The 17,385-nt window shown below is 52.5% G+C and overlaps 2 protein-coding genes across 6 annotated transcripts in view; both read left to right on the forward strand.

The window, feature by feature from the left end:
• The window catches only part of ERMAP (erythroblast membrane associated protein (Scianna blood group)), a 633,995-nt gene that overhangs the window by 155,075 nt on the left and 461,535 nt on the right, over positions 1–17,385 (forward strand). The gene's annotated exons all lie outside the window — the stretch shown is intronic.
• The window catches only part of PHC2 (polyhomeotic homolog 2), a 213,943-nt gene that overhangs the window by 140,986 nt on the left and 55,572 nt on the right, over positions 1–17,385 (forward strand). For all 4 annotated transcript variants that reach the window (XM_063942027.1, XM_063942026.1, XM_063942028.1 and 1 more), the window contains 3 exons: positions 7,568–7,776; positions 13,358–13,384; positions 15,312–15,432. In XM_063942027.1, the coding sequence (XP_063798097.1) occupies positions 7,568–7,776; positions 13,358–13,384; positions 15,312–15,432 (357 nt within the window). The remainder of the gene's footprint in view (positions 1–7,567; positions 7,777–13,357; positions 13,385–15,311; positions 15,433–17,385) is intronic.

Consider the following 17,385-nt stretch of genomic DNA (forward strand, 5'->3'; position numbering starts at 1 on the left):
GACTCATACCAGCCACACCAATCACACTGTACAACTTGTGATCTGAACCCAGTTAACAGCATGATAACAGCGGAGCCTCTGAAAAGATGGCTCACAACAATAATAACCCGATTTTTGTAACAATAACTATGTACAAGTATTGCAGACAATCCGCACTTGGGATGGGCGCCCAGCATCCACTACGGACTACGAGAAATAGAATTATCGGTAAGTAAATTCTTATTTTCTCTGACGTCCTAGTGGATGCTGGGAACTCCGTAAGGACCATGGGGATTATACCAAAGCTCCCAAACGGGCGGGAGAGTGCGGATGACTCTGCAGCACCGAATGAGAGAACTCCAGGTCCTCCTCAGCCAGGGTATCAAATTTGTAGAATTTAGCAAACGTGTTTGCCCCTGACCAAGTAGCTGCTCGGCAAAGTTGTAAAGCCGAGACCCCTCGGGCAGCCGCCCAAGATGAGCCCACCTTCCTTGTGGAATGGGCTTTTACAGATTTTGGCTGTGGCAGGCCTGCCACAGAATGTGCAAGCTGAATTGTACTACAAATCCAACGAGCAATAGTCTGCTTAGAAGCAGGAGCACCCAGCTTGTTGGGTGCATACAGGATAAACAGCGAGTCAGATTTTCTGACTCCAGCCGTCCTGGAAACTTATATTTTCAGGGCCCTGACTACGTCCAGCAACTTGGAGTCCTCCAAGTCCCTAGTAGCCGCAGGTACCACAATAGGCTGGTTCAAGTGAAACGCTGAAACCACCTTAGGGAGAAATTGAGGACGAGTCCTCAATTCTGCCCTGTCCGTATGAAAAATTAGGTAAGGGCTTTTATAGGATAAAGCCGCCAATTCTGAGACACGCCTGGCTGAAGCCAGGGCCAACAGCATTACCACTTTCCATGTGAGATATTTTAAGTCCACAGTGGTGAGTGGTTCAACCAATGTGATTTTAGGAACCCCAAAACTACATTGAGATCCCAAGGTGCCACTGGAGGCACAAAAGGAGGCTGTATATGCAGTACCCCCTTGACAAACGTCTGAACTTCAGGAACTGAAGCCAGTTCTTTCTGGAAGAAAATCGACAGGGCCGAAATTTGAACCTTAATGGACCCCAATTTTAGGCCCATAGACACTCCTGTTTACAGGAAATGCAGGAATCGACCTAGTTGAAATTCCTCCATCGGGGCCTTACTGGCCTCGCACCACGCAACATATTTTCGCCAAATGCGGTGATAATGTTTTGCGGTTACATCCTTCCTGGCTTGACCAGGGTAGGGATGACTTCATCCGGAATGCCTTTTTCCTTCAGGATCCGGCGTTCAAAGTCTTGGAATAGACAGGGTCCTTGCTGGAGCAGGTCCCTTCTTAGAGGTAGAGGCCACGGGTCCTCCGTGAGCATCTCTTGAAGTTCCGGGTACCAAGTCCTTCTTGGCCAATCCGGAGCCACGAGTATAGTTCTTACTCCCCTCCTTCTTATAATTCTCAGTACTTTTGGTATGAGAGGAAGAGGAGGGAACACATACACTGACTGGTACACCCACGGTGTTACCAGAGCGTCCACAGCTATTGCCTGAGGGTCCCTTGACCTGGCGCAATACCTGTCCAATTTTTTGTTTAGGCGGGACGCCATCATGTCCACCTTTGGTTTTTCCCAATGGTTTACAATTATGTGGAAGACTTCTGGGTGAAGTCCCCACTCTCCCGGGTGGAGGTCGTGCCTGCTGAGGAAGTCTGCTTCCCAGTTGTCCACTCCCGGAATGAACACTGCTGACAGTGCTATCACATGATTTTCCGCCCAGCGAAAAATCCTTGCAGCTTCTGCCATTGCCCTCCTGCTTCTTGTGCCGCCCTGTCTGTTTACGTGGGCGACTGCCGTGATATTGTCCGACAGGATCAGCACCGGCTGACCTTGAAGCAGAGGTATTGCTTGGCTTAGGGCATTGTAAATGGCCCTTAGCTCCAACATATTTATGTGAAGTGATGTATCCAGGCTTGACCACAAGCCCTGGAAATTTTTTCCCTGTGTGACTGCTCCCCAGCCTCTCAGGCTGGCATCCGTGGTCACCAGGACCCAGTCCTGAATGCCGAATCTGCGGCCCTCTAGAAGATGAGCACTCTGCAACCACCACAGGAGAGACACCCTTGTCTTTGGTGACAGGGTTATCCGCTGATGCATCTGAAGATGCGATCCGGACCATTTGTCCAGCAGGTCCCACTGGAAAGTTCTTGCGTGGAATCTGCCAAATGGAATTGCTTCGTAGGAAGCCACCATTTTTCCCAGGACCCTTGTGCACTGATGCACTGAGACTTGGCCTGGTTTTAGGAGGTTTCTGACTAGTTCGGATAACTCCCTGGCTTTCTCCTCCGGGAGAAAACACCTTTTTCCGGACTGTGTCCAGGATCATCCCTAGGAATAGAAGGCGTGTCGTCGGGATCAGCTGCGATTTTGGAATATTGAGAATCCAACCGTGCTGCCGCAGCACTATCTGAGATAGTGCTACCCCGACTTCCAACTGTTCCCTGGATCTTGCCCTTATCAGGAGATCGTCCAAGTAAGGGATAACTAAAACTCCCTTCTTTCGAAGGAGTATCATCATTTCGGCCATTACCTTGGTAAAGACCCGGGGTGCCGTGGACAATCCAATCGGCAGCGTCTGAAACTGATAGTGACAGTTCTGTACCACAAACCTGAGGTACCCTTGGTGAGAAGGGTAAATTGGGACGTGTAGGTAAGCATCTTTGATGTCCAGAGAGACCATATAGTCCCCTTCTTCATGGTTTGCAATCACTGCTCTGAGTGACTCCATCTTGAATTTGAACCTTTGTATGTAAGTGTTCAAGGATTTTAGATTTAAAAATGGTCTTACCAAGCCGTCCGGCTTCGGTACCACAATAGTGTGGAATAGTACCCCTTTCCCTGTTGCAGGAGGGGTACCTTGATTATCACCTGCTGGGAATACAGCCTGTGAATGGCTTGCAATACTGTCTCCCTGTCTGAGGGAGACGTCGGTAAAGCAGACTTTATGAAACGGCGAGGGGGAGACGTCTCGAATTTCTTGAGACGGGCCCCCACCGTGCCTGAGACCGCTTGTAAAGCCCCAGCGTCATGCTGAGGACTTTGCGGAGGCGGGAGAGGGCTGAAGCGCCTTTTGCCCGCTTGTCCTTATGGGGCCGAAAGGACTGCGCCTGATAATACGGCGTCTTCTTAGGTTGAGAAGCTACCTGGGGTAAAAATGTGGATTTTCCAGTGGCCACCAGGTCTGTTAGACCTACCCCAAATAACTCCTACCTTTTATAAGGCGATACTTCCATATGCCTTTTGGAATCCTCATCACCTGACCACTGTCTTGTCCATAACCCTCTTCTGGCAGAAATGGACAGCGCACTTACTCTTGATGCCAGTCGGCAAATATCCCTCTGTGCATCACGCATATATAGAAATGCATCTTATAAATGCTCTATAGTTAGTAATATACTGTCCCTATCTAGGGTATCAATATTGTCAGTCAGGGAATCCGACCAAGCCACCCCAGCACTGCACATCCAGGCTGAGGCGATTGCTGGTCGCAGTATCACACCCGTGTGAGTGTATATACATTTTAGGATATTTTACTGCTTTCTGTCAGCAGGTTCCTTAAGGGCGACCGTATCCGGGGGACGGTAGTGCCACCTGTTTAGACAAGCGTGTGAGCGCTTTATTCACCCTAAGGGGTGTTTCCCAACGTGCCCTATCCTCTGGCGGGAAGGGGTATGATGCTAATAACTTTTTATCGGGGGAAACCCACGCATCATCACACACTTCATTTAATTCCTCAGATGCAGAAAAAACTACAGGCAGTTTTTTCTCACCCAACCTAATACCCTTTTTAGTGGTACTGGTATTATCAGAAATGTGTAAAAACATTTACCATAGCCTCAATCATGTAACGTGTGGGCCTACTGGAAGTCACATTCGTCTCTTAATCGTCGACACTGGAGTCAGTATCCGTGTCGGCGTCTGTATCTGCCATCTGCGGTAACGGGCGTTTTAGAGCCCCAGATGGCTTTTGAGACACCTGGACAGGCACAGGCTGAGTCGCGGGCTGTCTCATGTCATCAATCTTTTGTAAAGAGCTGACACTGTCACATAATTCCTTCCATAAGCTCATCCACTCAGGTGTCGACTCCCTAGGGGGTGACATCTCTGTTACAGGCAATTGCTCCGCCTCCACCTCATTTTCCTCCTCATACATGTCGACACAACGTACCGAGACACAGCACACACACAGGGAATGCTCTGATAGAGGACAGGACCCCACTAGCCCTTTGGGGAGACAGAGGGAGAGTATGCCAGCACACACCAGAGCGCTATATATATATATATATATATATATATATACAGGGATAACCTTATATAAGTGTTTTTCCCCTTATAGCTGCTGTATTGTTATACTGCGCCTAATTAGTGCCCCCCTCTCTTTTTTAACCCTTTCTGTAGTGTAGTGACTGCAGGGGATAGCCAGGGGAGCTTCCCTCCAACGGAGCTGTGAGGGAAAATGGCGCCAGTGTGCTGAGGAGATAGGCTCCGTCCCCTTCTCGGCGGCCTTTTCTCCCGTTTTTCTGTGGAATCTGGCAGCGGTTAAAATTCATCCATATAGCCCTGGGGGCTATATGTGATGTATTTTCGCCAGCCAAGGTGTTTTTATTGCTGCTCAGGGCGCCCCCCCCCCAGCGCCCTGCACCCTCAGTGACCGAAGTGTGAAGTGTGCTGAGAGCAATGGCGCACAGCTGCAGTGCTGTGCACTACCTTGGTGAAGACAGGATGTCTTCTGCCGCCGATTTTTCCGGACCTCTTCTTGCTTCTGGCTCTGTAAGGGGGCCGGCGGCGCGGCTCTGGGACCGAGCTCCGAGGCTGGGCCTGTGTTCGGTCCCTCTGGAGCTAATGGTGTCCAGTAGCCTAAGAAGCCCAATCCACTCTGCACGCAGGTGAGTTCGCTTCTTCTCCCCTTAGTCCCTCGATGCAGTGAGCCTGTTGCCAGCAGGTCTCACTGAAAATAAAAAACCTAAAACTAAACTTTCACTAAGAAGCTCAGGAGAGCCCCTAGTGTGCACCCTTCTCGGCCGGGCACAAAAATCTAACTGAGGCTTGGAGGAGGGTCATGGGGGGTGGAGCCAGTGCACACCAGGTAGTCCTAAAGCTTTACTTTTGTGCCCAGTCTCCTGCGGAGCCGCTATTCCCCATGGTCCTTACGGAGTTCCCAGTATCCACTAGGACGTCAGAGAAATAAGATTTTAAACCTACCGGTAAATATTTTTATCCTAGTCCGTAGAGGATGCTGGGCGCCCGTCCCAAGTGCGGACATATTTCTGCAAGACTTGTATATAGTTATTGCTTACATAAGGGTTATGTTACAGTTGAGATCAGTCTTTGGCTGATGCTGTTTTTGTTCATACTGTTGACTGGTTGCGTATATTCCAGGTTATACTGTGTGGATGGTGTGGGCTGGTATGAATCTTGTCCTTGGATTAACAAAAATCCTTTCCTCGTACTGTCCGTCTCCTCTGGGCACAGTTTCTCTAATTGAGGTCTGGAGGAGGGGCATAGAGGGAGGAGCCAGTGCACACCCAAACCTAAAGTTCTTTATAGTGCCCATGTCTCCTGCGGAGCCCGTCTATACCCCCATGGTCCTTGCGGAGTCCCCAGCATCCTCTACGGACTACGAGAAAAAGATTTACCGGTAGGTTTAAAATCTTATTTTTTAGGGTGTTTTCACGCTATTACAACTTTTGCCTCATTTGCTGTCCTTAGTAACCGTGTGGCGAGCGGACGCATTTCATCACATTTGGGTAAAAATGATTAAAAACACTTTTTTTGTGTTGACCTGTCGACCTAACGATAGTCTATCTTTTATACCACACCAGGTGTAGAGTGTCAGCTCTCTGACCCAGCAAGCTCTTCCTGTCAGCCCGGTCGCTACGTTAGATTGCCGGCAGATGGTGGACAGGTTAGAGAGCGCGGCAGGGACTGATGTGTACAGAGCTGCGGCATATGTAGGTGACATAGTCTCTGTGACGTGGTGAGGGCAGTGCCGCCTGTACGCAGCTGATGCTGCTGGATAAGGGGCATCTGACAGTGTGGGGCGGGGGTGATCCTCACCGTGGATCGCCGATACCCCACACCCAAGGACAGCTAGGAGCCCTCTCCGGCGTCTTCCTGGTAGCGGTGTGCCTGACCCTCCCGGTGGGCTAGGCCGGGTCTCTGGTGCCCACCTGGAACGCAGACGACTTCCTATAGTAATGGTGGGGATAACAGACCAGACATGTCTCTCTGTGTAGTCATCTGTATGTCAATGTCACCGTCTCTCTCTCTCTCTCTCTCTCTCTCTCTCTCTCTCTCTCTCTCTCTCTCTACGTGCTGTCTCTCATGTCACCGTCTCTCTCTCTCTCTCTACGTGATGTCTCTCATGTCACCGTCTCTCTCCCTCTCTACGTGATGTCTCTCATGTCACCGTCTCTCTCTCTCTCTCTCTCTCTACGTGATGTATCTCATGTCACCGTCTCTCTCTCTCTACGTGCTGTCTCTCATGTCACCGTCTCTCTCTCTCTCTCTACGTGATGTCTCTCATGTCACCGTCTCTCTCTCTACGTGATGTCTCTCATGTCAACGTCTCTCTCTCTCTCTCTCTGTCTCTACGTGCTGTCTCTCATGTCACCGTCTCTCTCTCTCTCTACGTGCTGTCTCTCATGTCACCGTCTCTCTCTCTCTCTCTCTCTACGTGCTGTCTCTCATGTCACCGTCTCTCTCTCTCTCTACGTGCTGTCTCTCATGTCACCGTCTCTCTCTCTCTCTCTCTCTACGTGCTGTCTCTCATGTCACCGTCTCTCTCTCTCTCTACGTGCTGTCTCTCATGTCACCGTCTCTCTCTACGTGCTGTCTCTCATGTCACCGTCTCTCTCTACGTGCTGTCTCTCATGTCACCGTCTCTCTCTCTCTCTCTACGTGCTGTCTCTCATGTCACCGTCTCTCTCTCCCTCTCTCTCTCTACGTGCTGTCTCTCATGTCACCGTCTCTCTCTCCCTCTCTCTCTCTACGTGCTGTCTCTCATGTCACCGTCTCTCTCTCTCCTCTCTCTCTACGTGCTGTCTCTCATGTCACCGTCTCTCTCTCTCTCTACGTGCTGTCTCTCATGTCACCGTCTCTCTCTCTCTCTCTCTACGTGCTGTCTCTCATGTCACCGTCTCTCTCTCTCCCTCTCTCTCTCTCTACGTGCTGTCTCTTATGTCACCGTCTCTCTCTCCCTCTCTACGTGCTGTCTCTCATGTCACCGTCTCTCTCTCTCTCTCTCTACGTGCTGTCTCTCATGTCACCGTCTCTCTCTCCCTCTCTCTACGTGCTGTCTCTCATGTCACCGTCTCTCTCTCTCTCTCTACGTGCTGTCTCTCATTTCACCGTCTCTCTCTCCCTCTCTACGTGCTGTCTCTCATGTCACCGTCTCTCTCTCTCTCTCTCTACGTGCTGTCTCTCATGTCACCGTCTCTCTCTCTCTCTCTCTCTACGTGCTGTCTCTCATGTCACCGTCTCTCTCTCCCTCTCTAGACCCCAGTCCGACGTGCCAGCCTGACCCACACTCTCGGCCTCCCCTGGACATGACATCGGGAAATGGTTCTTCTCCACTGCCAGCTGCTGCTACTGGCAGCGCCACCCAGAATGGTGAGAGCAAGCCGCCTCAGGCCGTGGTGAAGCCGCAGATCCTGACTCACGTCATCGAAGGCTTCGTCATCCAAGAGGGGGCTCAGCCATTCCCGGTATGTGTACGTCACATGATGCTTATCCTCCTGGGCACAATGGGGGTAATTCTGAGTTGATCACAGCAGGAATTTTGTTAGCAGTTGGGCAAAACCATGTGCACTGCAGGTGTGGCAGATGTAACACGTGCAGAGAGAGTTAGATGTGGGTGGGTTATTTTGTTTCTGTGCAGGGTAAATACTGGCTGCTTTATTTTTACACTGCAATTTAGATTTCAGTTTGAACTCACCACACCCAAATCTACCTCTCTCTGCACATGTTACATCTGCCTCCCCTGCAGTGCACATGGTTTTGCCCAACTGCTAACAAAATTCCTGGTGCGATCAACTCGGAATTACCCCCATTGTACATGAGGCACCGTGGGGGCAGTGCCTGGGAGGGTGGGGGCACCTAGAACCTGTATAAGATAAGGCTTCTGCCCATTCTGCCCGGGATATTGTACATGAGGCACCGTGGGGGCTGTGCCTGGGAGGGTGGGGGCACCTAGAACCTGTATAAGATGAGGCTTCTGCCCATTCTGCCCGGGATATTGTACATGAGGCACCGTGGGGGCTGTGCCTGGGAGGGTGGGGGCACCTAGAACCTGTATAAGATGAGGCTTCTGCCCGGGATATTGTATATGAGGCACCGTGGGGGCAGTGCCTGGGAGGGTGGGGGTACCTAGAACCTGTATAAGATGAGGCTTCTGCCCATTCTGCCCGGGATATTGTACATGAGGCACCGTGGGGGCTGTGCCTGGGAGGGTGGGGGCACCTAGAACCTGTATAAGATGAGGCTTCTGCCCGGGATATTGTATATGAGGCACCGTGGGGGCAGTGCCTGGGAGGGTGGGGGCACCTAGAACCTGTATAAGATGAGGCTTCTGCCCATTCTGCCCGGTATATTGTACATGAGGCTCCGTGGGGGCTGTGCCTGGGAGGGTGGGGGCACCTAGAACCTGTATAAGAGGAGGCTTCTGCCCGGGATATTGTATATGAGGCACCGTGGGGCCTGTGCCTGGGAGGGTGGGGGCACCTAGAACATGTATAAGATGAGACTTCTGCCCGGGATATTGTATATGAGGCACCGTGGGGCCTGTGCCTGGGAGGGTGGGGGCACCTAGAACCTGTATAAGATGAGGCTTCTGCCCGGGATATTGTATATGAGGCACCGTGGGGGCTGTGCCTAGGAGGGTGGGGGCACCTAGAACCTGTATAAGATGAGGCTTCTGCCCATTCTGACCGGTATATTGTACATGAGGCACCGTGGGGGCTGTGCCTGGGAGGGTGGGGGCACCTAGAACCTGTATAAGATGAGGCTTCTGCCCGGGATATTGTACATGAGGCACCGTGGGGGCTGTGCCTGGGAGGGTGGGGGCACCTAGAACCTGTATAAGATGAGGCTTCTGCCCGGGATATTGTACATGGGGCACCGTGGGGGCAGTGCCTGGGAGGGTGGGGGCACCTAGAACCTGTATAAGATGAGGCTTCTGCCCGGGATATTGTACATGAGGCACCGTGGGGGCTGTGCCTGGGAGGGTGGGGGCACCTAGAACCTGTATAAGATGAGGCTTCTGCCTGGGATATTGTATATGAGGCACCGTGGGGGCTGTGCCTGGGAGGGTGGGAGCACCTAGAACCTGTATAAGATGAGGCTTCTGCCCGGGATATTGTATATGAGGCACCGTGGGGGCAGTGCCTGGGAGGGTGGGGGCACCTAGAACATGTATAAGATGAGGCTTCTGCCCATTCTGCCCGGTATATTGTACATGAGGCACCGTGGGGGCTGTGCCTGGGAGGGTGGGGGCACCTAGAACCTGTATAAGATGAGGCTTCTGCCCATTCTGCCCGGGATATTGTACATGAGGCACCGTGGGGGCAGTGCCTGGGAGGGTGGGGGCACCTAGAACCTGTATAAGATGAGGCTTCTGCCCGGGATATTGTATATGAGGCACCGTGGGGCCTGTGCCTGGGAGGGTGGGGGCACCTAGAACCTGTATAAGATGAGGCTTCTGCCCGGGATATTGTACATGAGGCACCGTGGGGGCAGTGCCTGGGAGGGTGGGGGCACCTAGAACCTGTATAAGATGAGGCTTCTGCCCGGGATATTGTATATGAGGCACCGTGGGGCCTGTGCCTGGGAGGGTGGGGGCACCTAGAACCTGTATAAGATGAGGCTTCTGCCCGGGATATTGTACATGAGGCACCGTGGGGGCAGTGCCTGGGAGGGTGGGGGCACCTAGAACCTGTATAAGATGAGGCTTCTGCCCGGGATATTGTATATGAGGCACCGTGGGGCCTGTGCCTGGGAGGGTGGGGGCACCTAGAACCTGTATAAGCTGAGGCTTCTGCCCGGGATATTGTACATGAGGCACCGTGGGGGCAGTGCCTGGGATGGTGGGGGCACCTAGAACCTGTATAAGATGAGGCTTCTGCCCGGGATATTGTACATGAGGCACCGTGGGGGCAGTGCCTGGGAGGGTGGGGGCACCTAGAACCTGTATAAGATGAGGCTTCTGCCCGGGATATTGTATATGAGGCACCGTGGGGCCTGTGCCTGGGAGGGTGGGGGCACCTAGAACCTGTATAAGATGAGGCTTCTGCCCATTCTGCCCGGGATATTGTACATGAGGCACCGTGGGGGCAGTGCCTGGGAGGGTGGGGGTACCTAGAACCTGTATAAGATGAGGCTTCTGCCCATTCTGACCGGTATATATACATGAGGCACCGTGGGGGCTGTGCCTGGGAGGGTGGGGGCACCTAGAACCTGTATAAGATGAGGCTTCTGCCCATTCTGCCCGGGATATTGTACATGAGGCACCGTGGGGGCAGTGCCTGGGAGGGTGGGGGTACCTAGAACCTGTATAAGATGAGGCTTCTGCCCATTCTGACCGGTATATTGTACATGAGGCACCGTGGGGGCTGTGCCTGGGAGGGTGGGGGCACCTAGAACCTGTATAAGATGAGGCTTCTGCCCATTCTGACCGGTATATTGTACATGAGGCACCGTGGGGGCTGTGCCTGGGAGGGTGGGGGCACCTAGAACCTGTATAAGATGAGGCTTCTGCCCGGGATATTGTATATGAGGCACCGTGGGGCCTGTGCCTGGGAGGGTGGGGGCACCTAGAACCTGTATAAGATGAGGCTTCTGCCCGGGATATTGTACATGAGGCACCGTGGGGGCAGTGCCTGGGAGGGTGGGGGCACCTAGAACCTGTATAAGATGAGGCTTCTGCCCGGGATATTGTACATGAGGCACCGTGGGGGCTGTGCCTGGGAGGGTGGGGGCACCTAGAACCTGTATAAGATGAGGCTTCTGCCCGGGATATTGTACATGAGGCACCGTGGGGGCAGTGCCTGGGAGGGTGGGGGCACCTAGAACCTGTATAAGATGAGGCTTCTGCCCATTCTGCCCGGTATATTGTACATGAGGCACCGTGGGGCCTGTGCCTGGGAGGGTGGGGGCACCTAGAACCTGTATAAGATGAGGCTTCTGCCCGGGATATTGTACATGAGGCACCGTGGGGGCAGTGCCTGGGAGGGTGGGGGCACCTAGAACCTGTATAAGATGAGGCTTCTGCCCGGGATATTGTATATGAGGCACCGTGGGGCCTGTGCCTGGGAGGGTGGGGGCACCTAGAACCTGTATAAGATGAGGCTTCTGCCCGGGATATTGTACATGAGGCACCGTGGGGGCAGTGCCTGGGATGGTGGGGGCACCTAGAACCTGTATAAGATGAGGCTTCTGCCCGGGATATTGTACATGAGGCACCGTGGGGGCAGTGCCTGGGAGGGTGGGGGCACCTAGAACCTGTATAAGATGAGGCTTCTGCCCGGGATATTGTATATGAGGCACCGTGGGGCCTGTGCCTGGGAGGGTGGGGGCACCTAGAACCTGTATAAGATGAGGCTTCTGCCCATTCTGCCCGGGATATTGTACATGAGGCACCGTGGGGGCAGTGCCTGGGAGGGTGGGGGTACCTAGAACCTGTATAAGATGAGGCTTCTGCCCATTCTGACCGGTATATTGTACATGAGGCACCGTGGGGGCTGTGCCTGGGAGGGTGGGGGCACCTAGAACCTGTATAAGATGAGGCTTCTGCCCATTCTGCCCGGGATATTGTACATGAGGCACCGTGGGGGCAGTGCCTGGGAGGGTGGGGGTACCTAGAACCTGTATAAGATGAGGCTTCTGCCCATTCTGACCGGTATATTGTACATGAGGCACCGTGGGGGCTGTGCCTGGGAGGGTGGGGGCACCTAGAACCTGTTTAAGATGAGGCTTCTGCCCATTCTGACCGGTATATTGTACATGAGGCACCGTGGGGGCTGTGCCTGGGAGGGTGGGGGCACCTAGAACCTGTATAAGATGAGGCTTCTGCCCGGGATATTGTATATGAGGCACCGTGGGGCCTGTGCCTGGGAGGGTGGGGGCACCTAGAACCTGTATAAGATGAGGCTTCTGCCCGGGATATTGTACATGAGGCACCGTGGGGGCAGTGCCTGGGAGGGTGGGGGCACCTAGAACCTGTATAAGATGAGGCTTCTGCCCGGGATATTGTACATGAGGCACCGTGGGGGCTGTGCCTGGGAGGGTGGGGGCACCTAGAACCTGTATAAGATAAGGCTTCTGCCCGGGATATTGTACATGAGGCACCGTGGGGGCAGTGCCTGGGAGGGTGGGGGCACCTAGAACCTGTATAAGATGAGGCTTCTGCCCATTCTGCCCGGTATATTGTACATGAGGCACCGTGGGGCCTGTGCCTGGGAGGGTGGGGGCACCTAGAACCTGTATAAGATGAGGCTTCTGCCCATTCTGCCCGGTATATTGTACATGAGGCACCGTGGGGCCTGTGCCTGGGAGGGTGGGGGCACCTAGAACCTGTATAAGATGAGGCTTCTGCCCATTCTGACCGGTATATTGTACATGAGGCACCGTGGGGGCTGTGCCTGGGAGGGTGGGGGCACCTAGAACCTGTATAAGATGAGGCTTCTGCCCGGGATATTGTATATGAGGCACCGTGGGGGCAGTGCCTGGGAGGGTGGGGGCACCTAGAACCTGTATAAGATGAGGCTTATGCCCGGGATATTGTATATGAGGCACCGTGGGGCCTGTGCCTGGGAGGGTGGGGGCACCTAGAACCTGTATAAGATGAGGCTTATGCCCGGGATATTGTATATGAGGCACCGTGGGGGCAGTGCCTGGGAGGGTGGGGGCACCTAGAACCTGTATAAGATGAGGCTTATGCCCGGGATATTGTATATGAGGCACCGTGGGGGCTGTGCCTGGGAGGGTGGGGGCACCTAGAACCTGTATAAGATGAGGCTTCTGCCCGGGATATTGTATATGAGGCACCGTGGGGGCAGTGCCTGGGAGGGTGGGGGCACCTAGAACCTGTATAAGATGAGGCTTATGCCCGGGATATTGTATATGAGGCACCGTGGGGGCAGTGCCTGGGAGGGTGGGGGCACCTAGAACCTGTATAAGATGAGGCTTCTGCCCGGGATATTGTATATGAGGCACCGTGGGGCCTGTGCCTGGGAGGGTGGGGGCACCTAGAACCTGTATAAGATGTCACTGATCTTGGTTTTCTCTTTGCAGTCACATAGGCGCAGAACAGTCCTAGAGGTAGGTGTGCGGACGCCACTGACCATGTTATTATTGCATTGTGGTACACACGGGGCATGAAGCCGGGTCGTGTTGTGTGGGTGGTGGTGCGGGCAGAGTGTTACATGCAATATATTCCCTCACTTCAGCCCTGATGCCCACCCACCCCCCAGGCGGCTCGTCGGCAGTGTGCCCAGACTGTACCGCGCCAAACCTCCTGCTCCGTGGATGTGCGCTACATCCCCCTCTTCCGCCTCTCACATGTAACATTGCAGTGGCGCAATTCTCTGCCAGCAGAATGCTAGAGGCTGTAAGTGACATCTGTGCCTCATTCACACAGTATGTGTGCCTCATTCATATATAGTATGCATGCCTCATTCACATGTATGTGTGCCTCATTCATATTTAGTATATGTGCCTCATTCACATAGTATATATGTTCCTCATTCGCATAATATCTGTGTGCCTCATATATATGTCGTATGTATGCCTCATTCATATGTCGTATGTGTGCCTCATTTACATAGTATTGGTGTGCCTCACTCATGTGTAGTATGTGTAGTATGTGTGCCTCACTCATGTGTAGTATGTGTGCCTCACTCATGTGTAGTATGTGTGCCTCACTGATGTGTAGTATGTGTGCCTCACTCATGTGTAGTATGTGTGCCTCACTCATGTGTAGTATGTGTGCCTCACTCATGTGTAGTATGTGTGCCTCACTCATGTGTAGTATGTGTGCCTCACTCATGTGTAGTATGTGTGCCTCACTCATGTGTAGTATGTGTGCCTCACTCATGTGTAGTATGTGTGCCTCACTCATGTGTAGTATGTGTGCCTCACTCATGTGTAGTATGTGTGCCTCACTCATGTGTAGTATGTGTGCCTCACTCATGTGTAGTATGTGTGCCTCACTCATGTGTAGTATGTGTGCCTCACTCATGTGTAGTATGTGTGCCTCACTCATGTGTAGTATGTGTGCCTCACTCATGTGTAGTATGCGTGCCTCATGCACATAGTATATCTGCCTCATTGATATAGTATATATGTGCCTCATTCACATAGTGTATGTATATAATTTTATATATATATATATATATATATATATATATTTACACCTCATTCACATAGTATGCGTGCCTCATTCACATGTAATATACGTGCCTCATTCCCATAGTATGCATGCCTCATTCATATGTAGTGTGCGTGCTTCATTCACATAGAATCTGTGTGCATCTTTCATATGTAGTATGTGTGCCTCATTTACATAGTATGTGTGCCTCATTTACATAGTATGTGTGCCTCGTTTACATAGTATGTGTGCCTCATTCACATAGCATATATGTGCCTCATTCATATGTAGTGTGTGTGCCTCATTCACATAGTATATACGGTATGTGCCTCACTCATATGCAGTTTGCATGCCTCAATCATATACAGTATGTGTGCCTCACTCGTATGCATAAAGCACTTTTTGAGGCTCATTCAACTTATATCAGCAAAGATTGTTTCCAAACAGACACGGGTCTATTGGTCGGCACGTTCCATGTGCATCTGTATGACTGTTCCGGGGCCTGGGCACGCTGCGCCAGTGCTGCGTCTGTTCCGGGGCCTGGGCACGCTGCGCCAGTGCTGCGTCTGTGTCGGGGCCTGGGCACGCTGCGCCAGTGCTGCGTCTGTTCCGAGGGCTGGGCACGCTGCGCCAGTGCTGCGTCTGTTCCGAGGGCTGGGCACGCTGCGCCAGTGCTGCGTCTGTTCCGTGGGCCGGGCACATTGCGCCAGTGCTGCGCACACCTGTACCTTTCTGCCTAGGCTCCTGGGAAAGTTATATGCTGTAATTGCACACTCCTGTAGTATACACAGCGTAACACAACACGCCTCAGCCCCAGGTACTGTAATGGCGGTGTGATAGTAACGTCTCTTGGTAACAGCGCTTCCCCCTGTGTGACAGGTGCCTCGCTCACCCCTCCTGCTGGCGGCACAGAAGTATCAGCAGGTACTACTACCCGAGAAGCAGCCACAGCAAGATAACAACACCACCACCGACTCCGAGATGGAGACCTTCGTGCCAGGTACCCTGGGCGGCAGAGTGCAGAGAGCAACCACCCTACACCTTCATACATAGTGTGTGTCTGCGTGTGTCCTGTCACACATTCACCATGTGCAACCATATATGTGCAGAAACGCAGCCGCTGATACCCACTGACACTGTATCCCTGCCAGGGGGCTGCGTCACCGCTCCCCGCAGCGCTGTGTGTGACTGGATGGTGATGTCACAGAGTGAGGGCAGTGACACAGTCTATGTAGCAGGTTAGTGTGCGACTGGATGGTGATGTCACACAGTGAGCGCAGTAACACAGTCTATGTAGCAGGTTAGTGTGTGACTGGATGGTGATGTCACAGAGTGAGCGCAGTCACACAGTCTATGTAGCAGGTTAGTGTGTGACTGGATGGTGATGTCACAGAGTGAGGGCAGTGACACAGTCTATGTAGCAGGTTAGTGTGCGACTGGATGGTGATGTCACACAGTGAGCGCAGTCACACAGTATGTAGCAGGTTAGTGTGTGACTGTAGGGTGATGTCACAGAGTGAGGGAAGTGCAGTCACACAGTCTATGTAGCAGGTTAGTGTGTGACTGTATGGTGATGTCACAGAGTGAGGGAAGTGCAGTCACACAGTCTATGTAGCAGGTTAGTGTGTGACTGGATGGTGATGTCACAGAGTGAGTGCAGTCACACAGTCTATGTAGCAGGTTAGTGTGTGACTGGATGGTGATGTCACAGAGTGAGGGCAGTGCAGTCACACAGTCTATGTAGCAGGTTAGTGTGTGATTGGATAGTGATGTCACAGAGTGAGCGCAGTCACACAGTCTATGTAGCAGGTTAGTGTGTGACTGGATGGTGATGTCACAGAGTGAGCGCAGTCACACAGTCTATGTAGCAGGTTAGTGTGCGACTGGATGGTGATGTCACACAGTGAGCGCAGTAACACAGTCTATGTAGCAGGTTAGTGTGTGACTGGATGGTGATGTCACAGAGTGAGCGCAGTCACACAGTCTATGTAGCAGGTTAGTGTGTGACTGGATGGTGATGTCACAGAGTGAGCGCAGTCACACAGTATGTAGCAGGTTAGTGTGTGACTGTATGGTGATGTCACAGAGTGAGGGAAGTGCAGTCACACAGTCTATGTAGCAGGTTAGTGTGTGACTGTATGGTGATGTCACAGAGTGAGGGAAGTGCAGTCACACAGTCTATGTAGCAGGTTAGTGTGTGACTGGATGGTGATGTCACAGAGTGAGTGCAGTCACACAGTCTATGTAGCAGGTTAGTGTGTGACTGGATGGTGATGTCACAGAGTGAGCGCAGTCACACAGTCTATGTAGCAGGTTAGTGTGTGACTGGATGGTGATGTCACAGAGTGAGGGCAGTGACACAGTCTATGTAGCAGGTTAGTGTGTGACTGTATGGTGATGTCACAGAGTGAGGGAAGTGCAGTCACACAGTCTATGTAGCAGGTTAGTGTGTGACTGGGTGGTGATGTCACAGAGTGAGGGCAGTCACACAGTCTATGTAAGAGGTTAGTGTGTGACTGGATGGAGATGTCACAGAGTGAGAGCAGTCACACAGTCTATGTAGCAGGTTAGTGTGTGACTGGATGGTGATGTCACAAAGTGAGGGCAGTGACACAGTCTATGTAGCAGGTTACTGTGTGACTGGATGGAGATGTCACAGAGTGAGGGCAGTGACACAGTCTATGTAGCAGGTTAGTGTGTGACCTGGATGGTGATGTCACAGAGTGAGCGCAGTCACACAGTCTATGTAGCAGGTTAGTGTGTGATTGGACGGTGATGTCACAGAGTGAGCGCAGTCACACAGTCTATGTAGCAGGTTAGTGTGTGACCTGGATGGTGATGTCACAGAGTGAGCGCAGTCACACAGTCTATGTAGCAGGTTAGTGTGTGATTGGATGGTTATGTCACAGAGTGAGTGCAGTCACACAGTCTATGTAGCAGGTTAGTGTGTGAC

This window comes from Pseudophryne corroboree, chromosome 10 (genome assembly GCF_028390025.1).
Source record: "Pseudophryne corroboree isolate aPseCor3 chromosome 10, aPseCor3.hap2, whole genome shotgun sequence".
NCBI classification, from domain to species: domain Eukaryota; kingdom Metazoa; phylum Chordata; class Amphibia; order Anura; family Myobatrachidae; genus Pseudophryne; species Pseudophryne corroboree.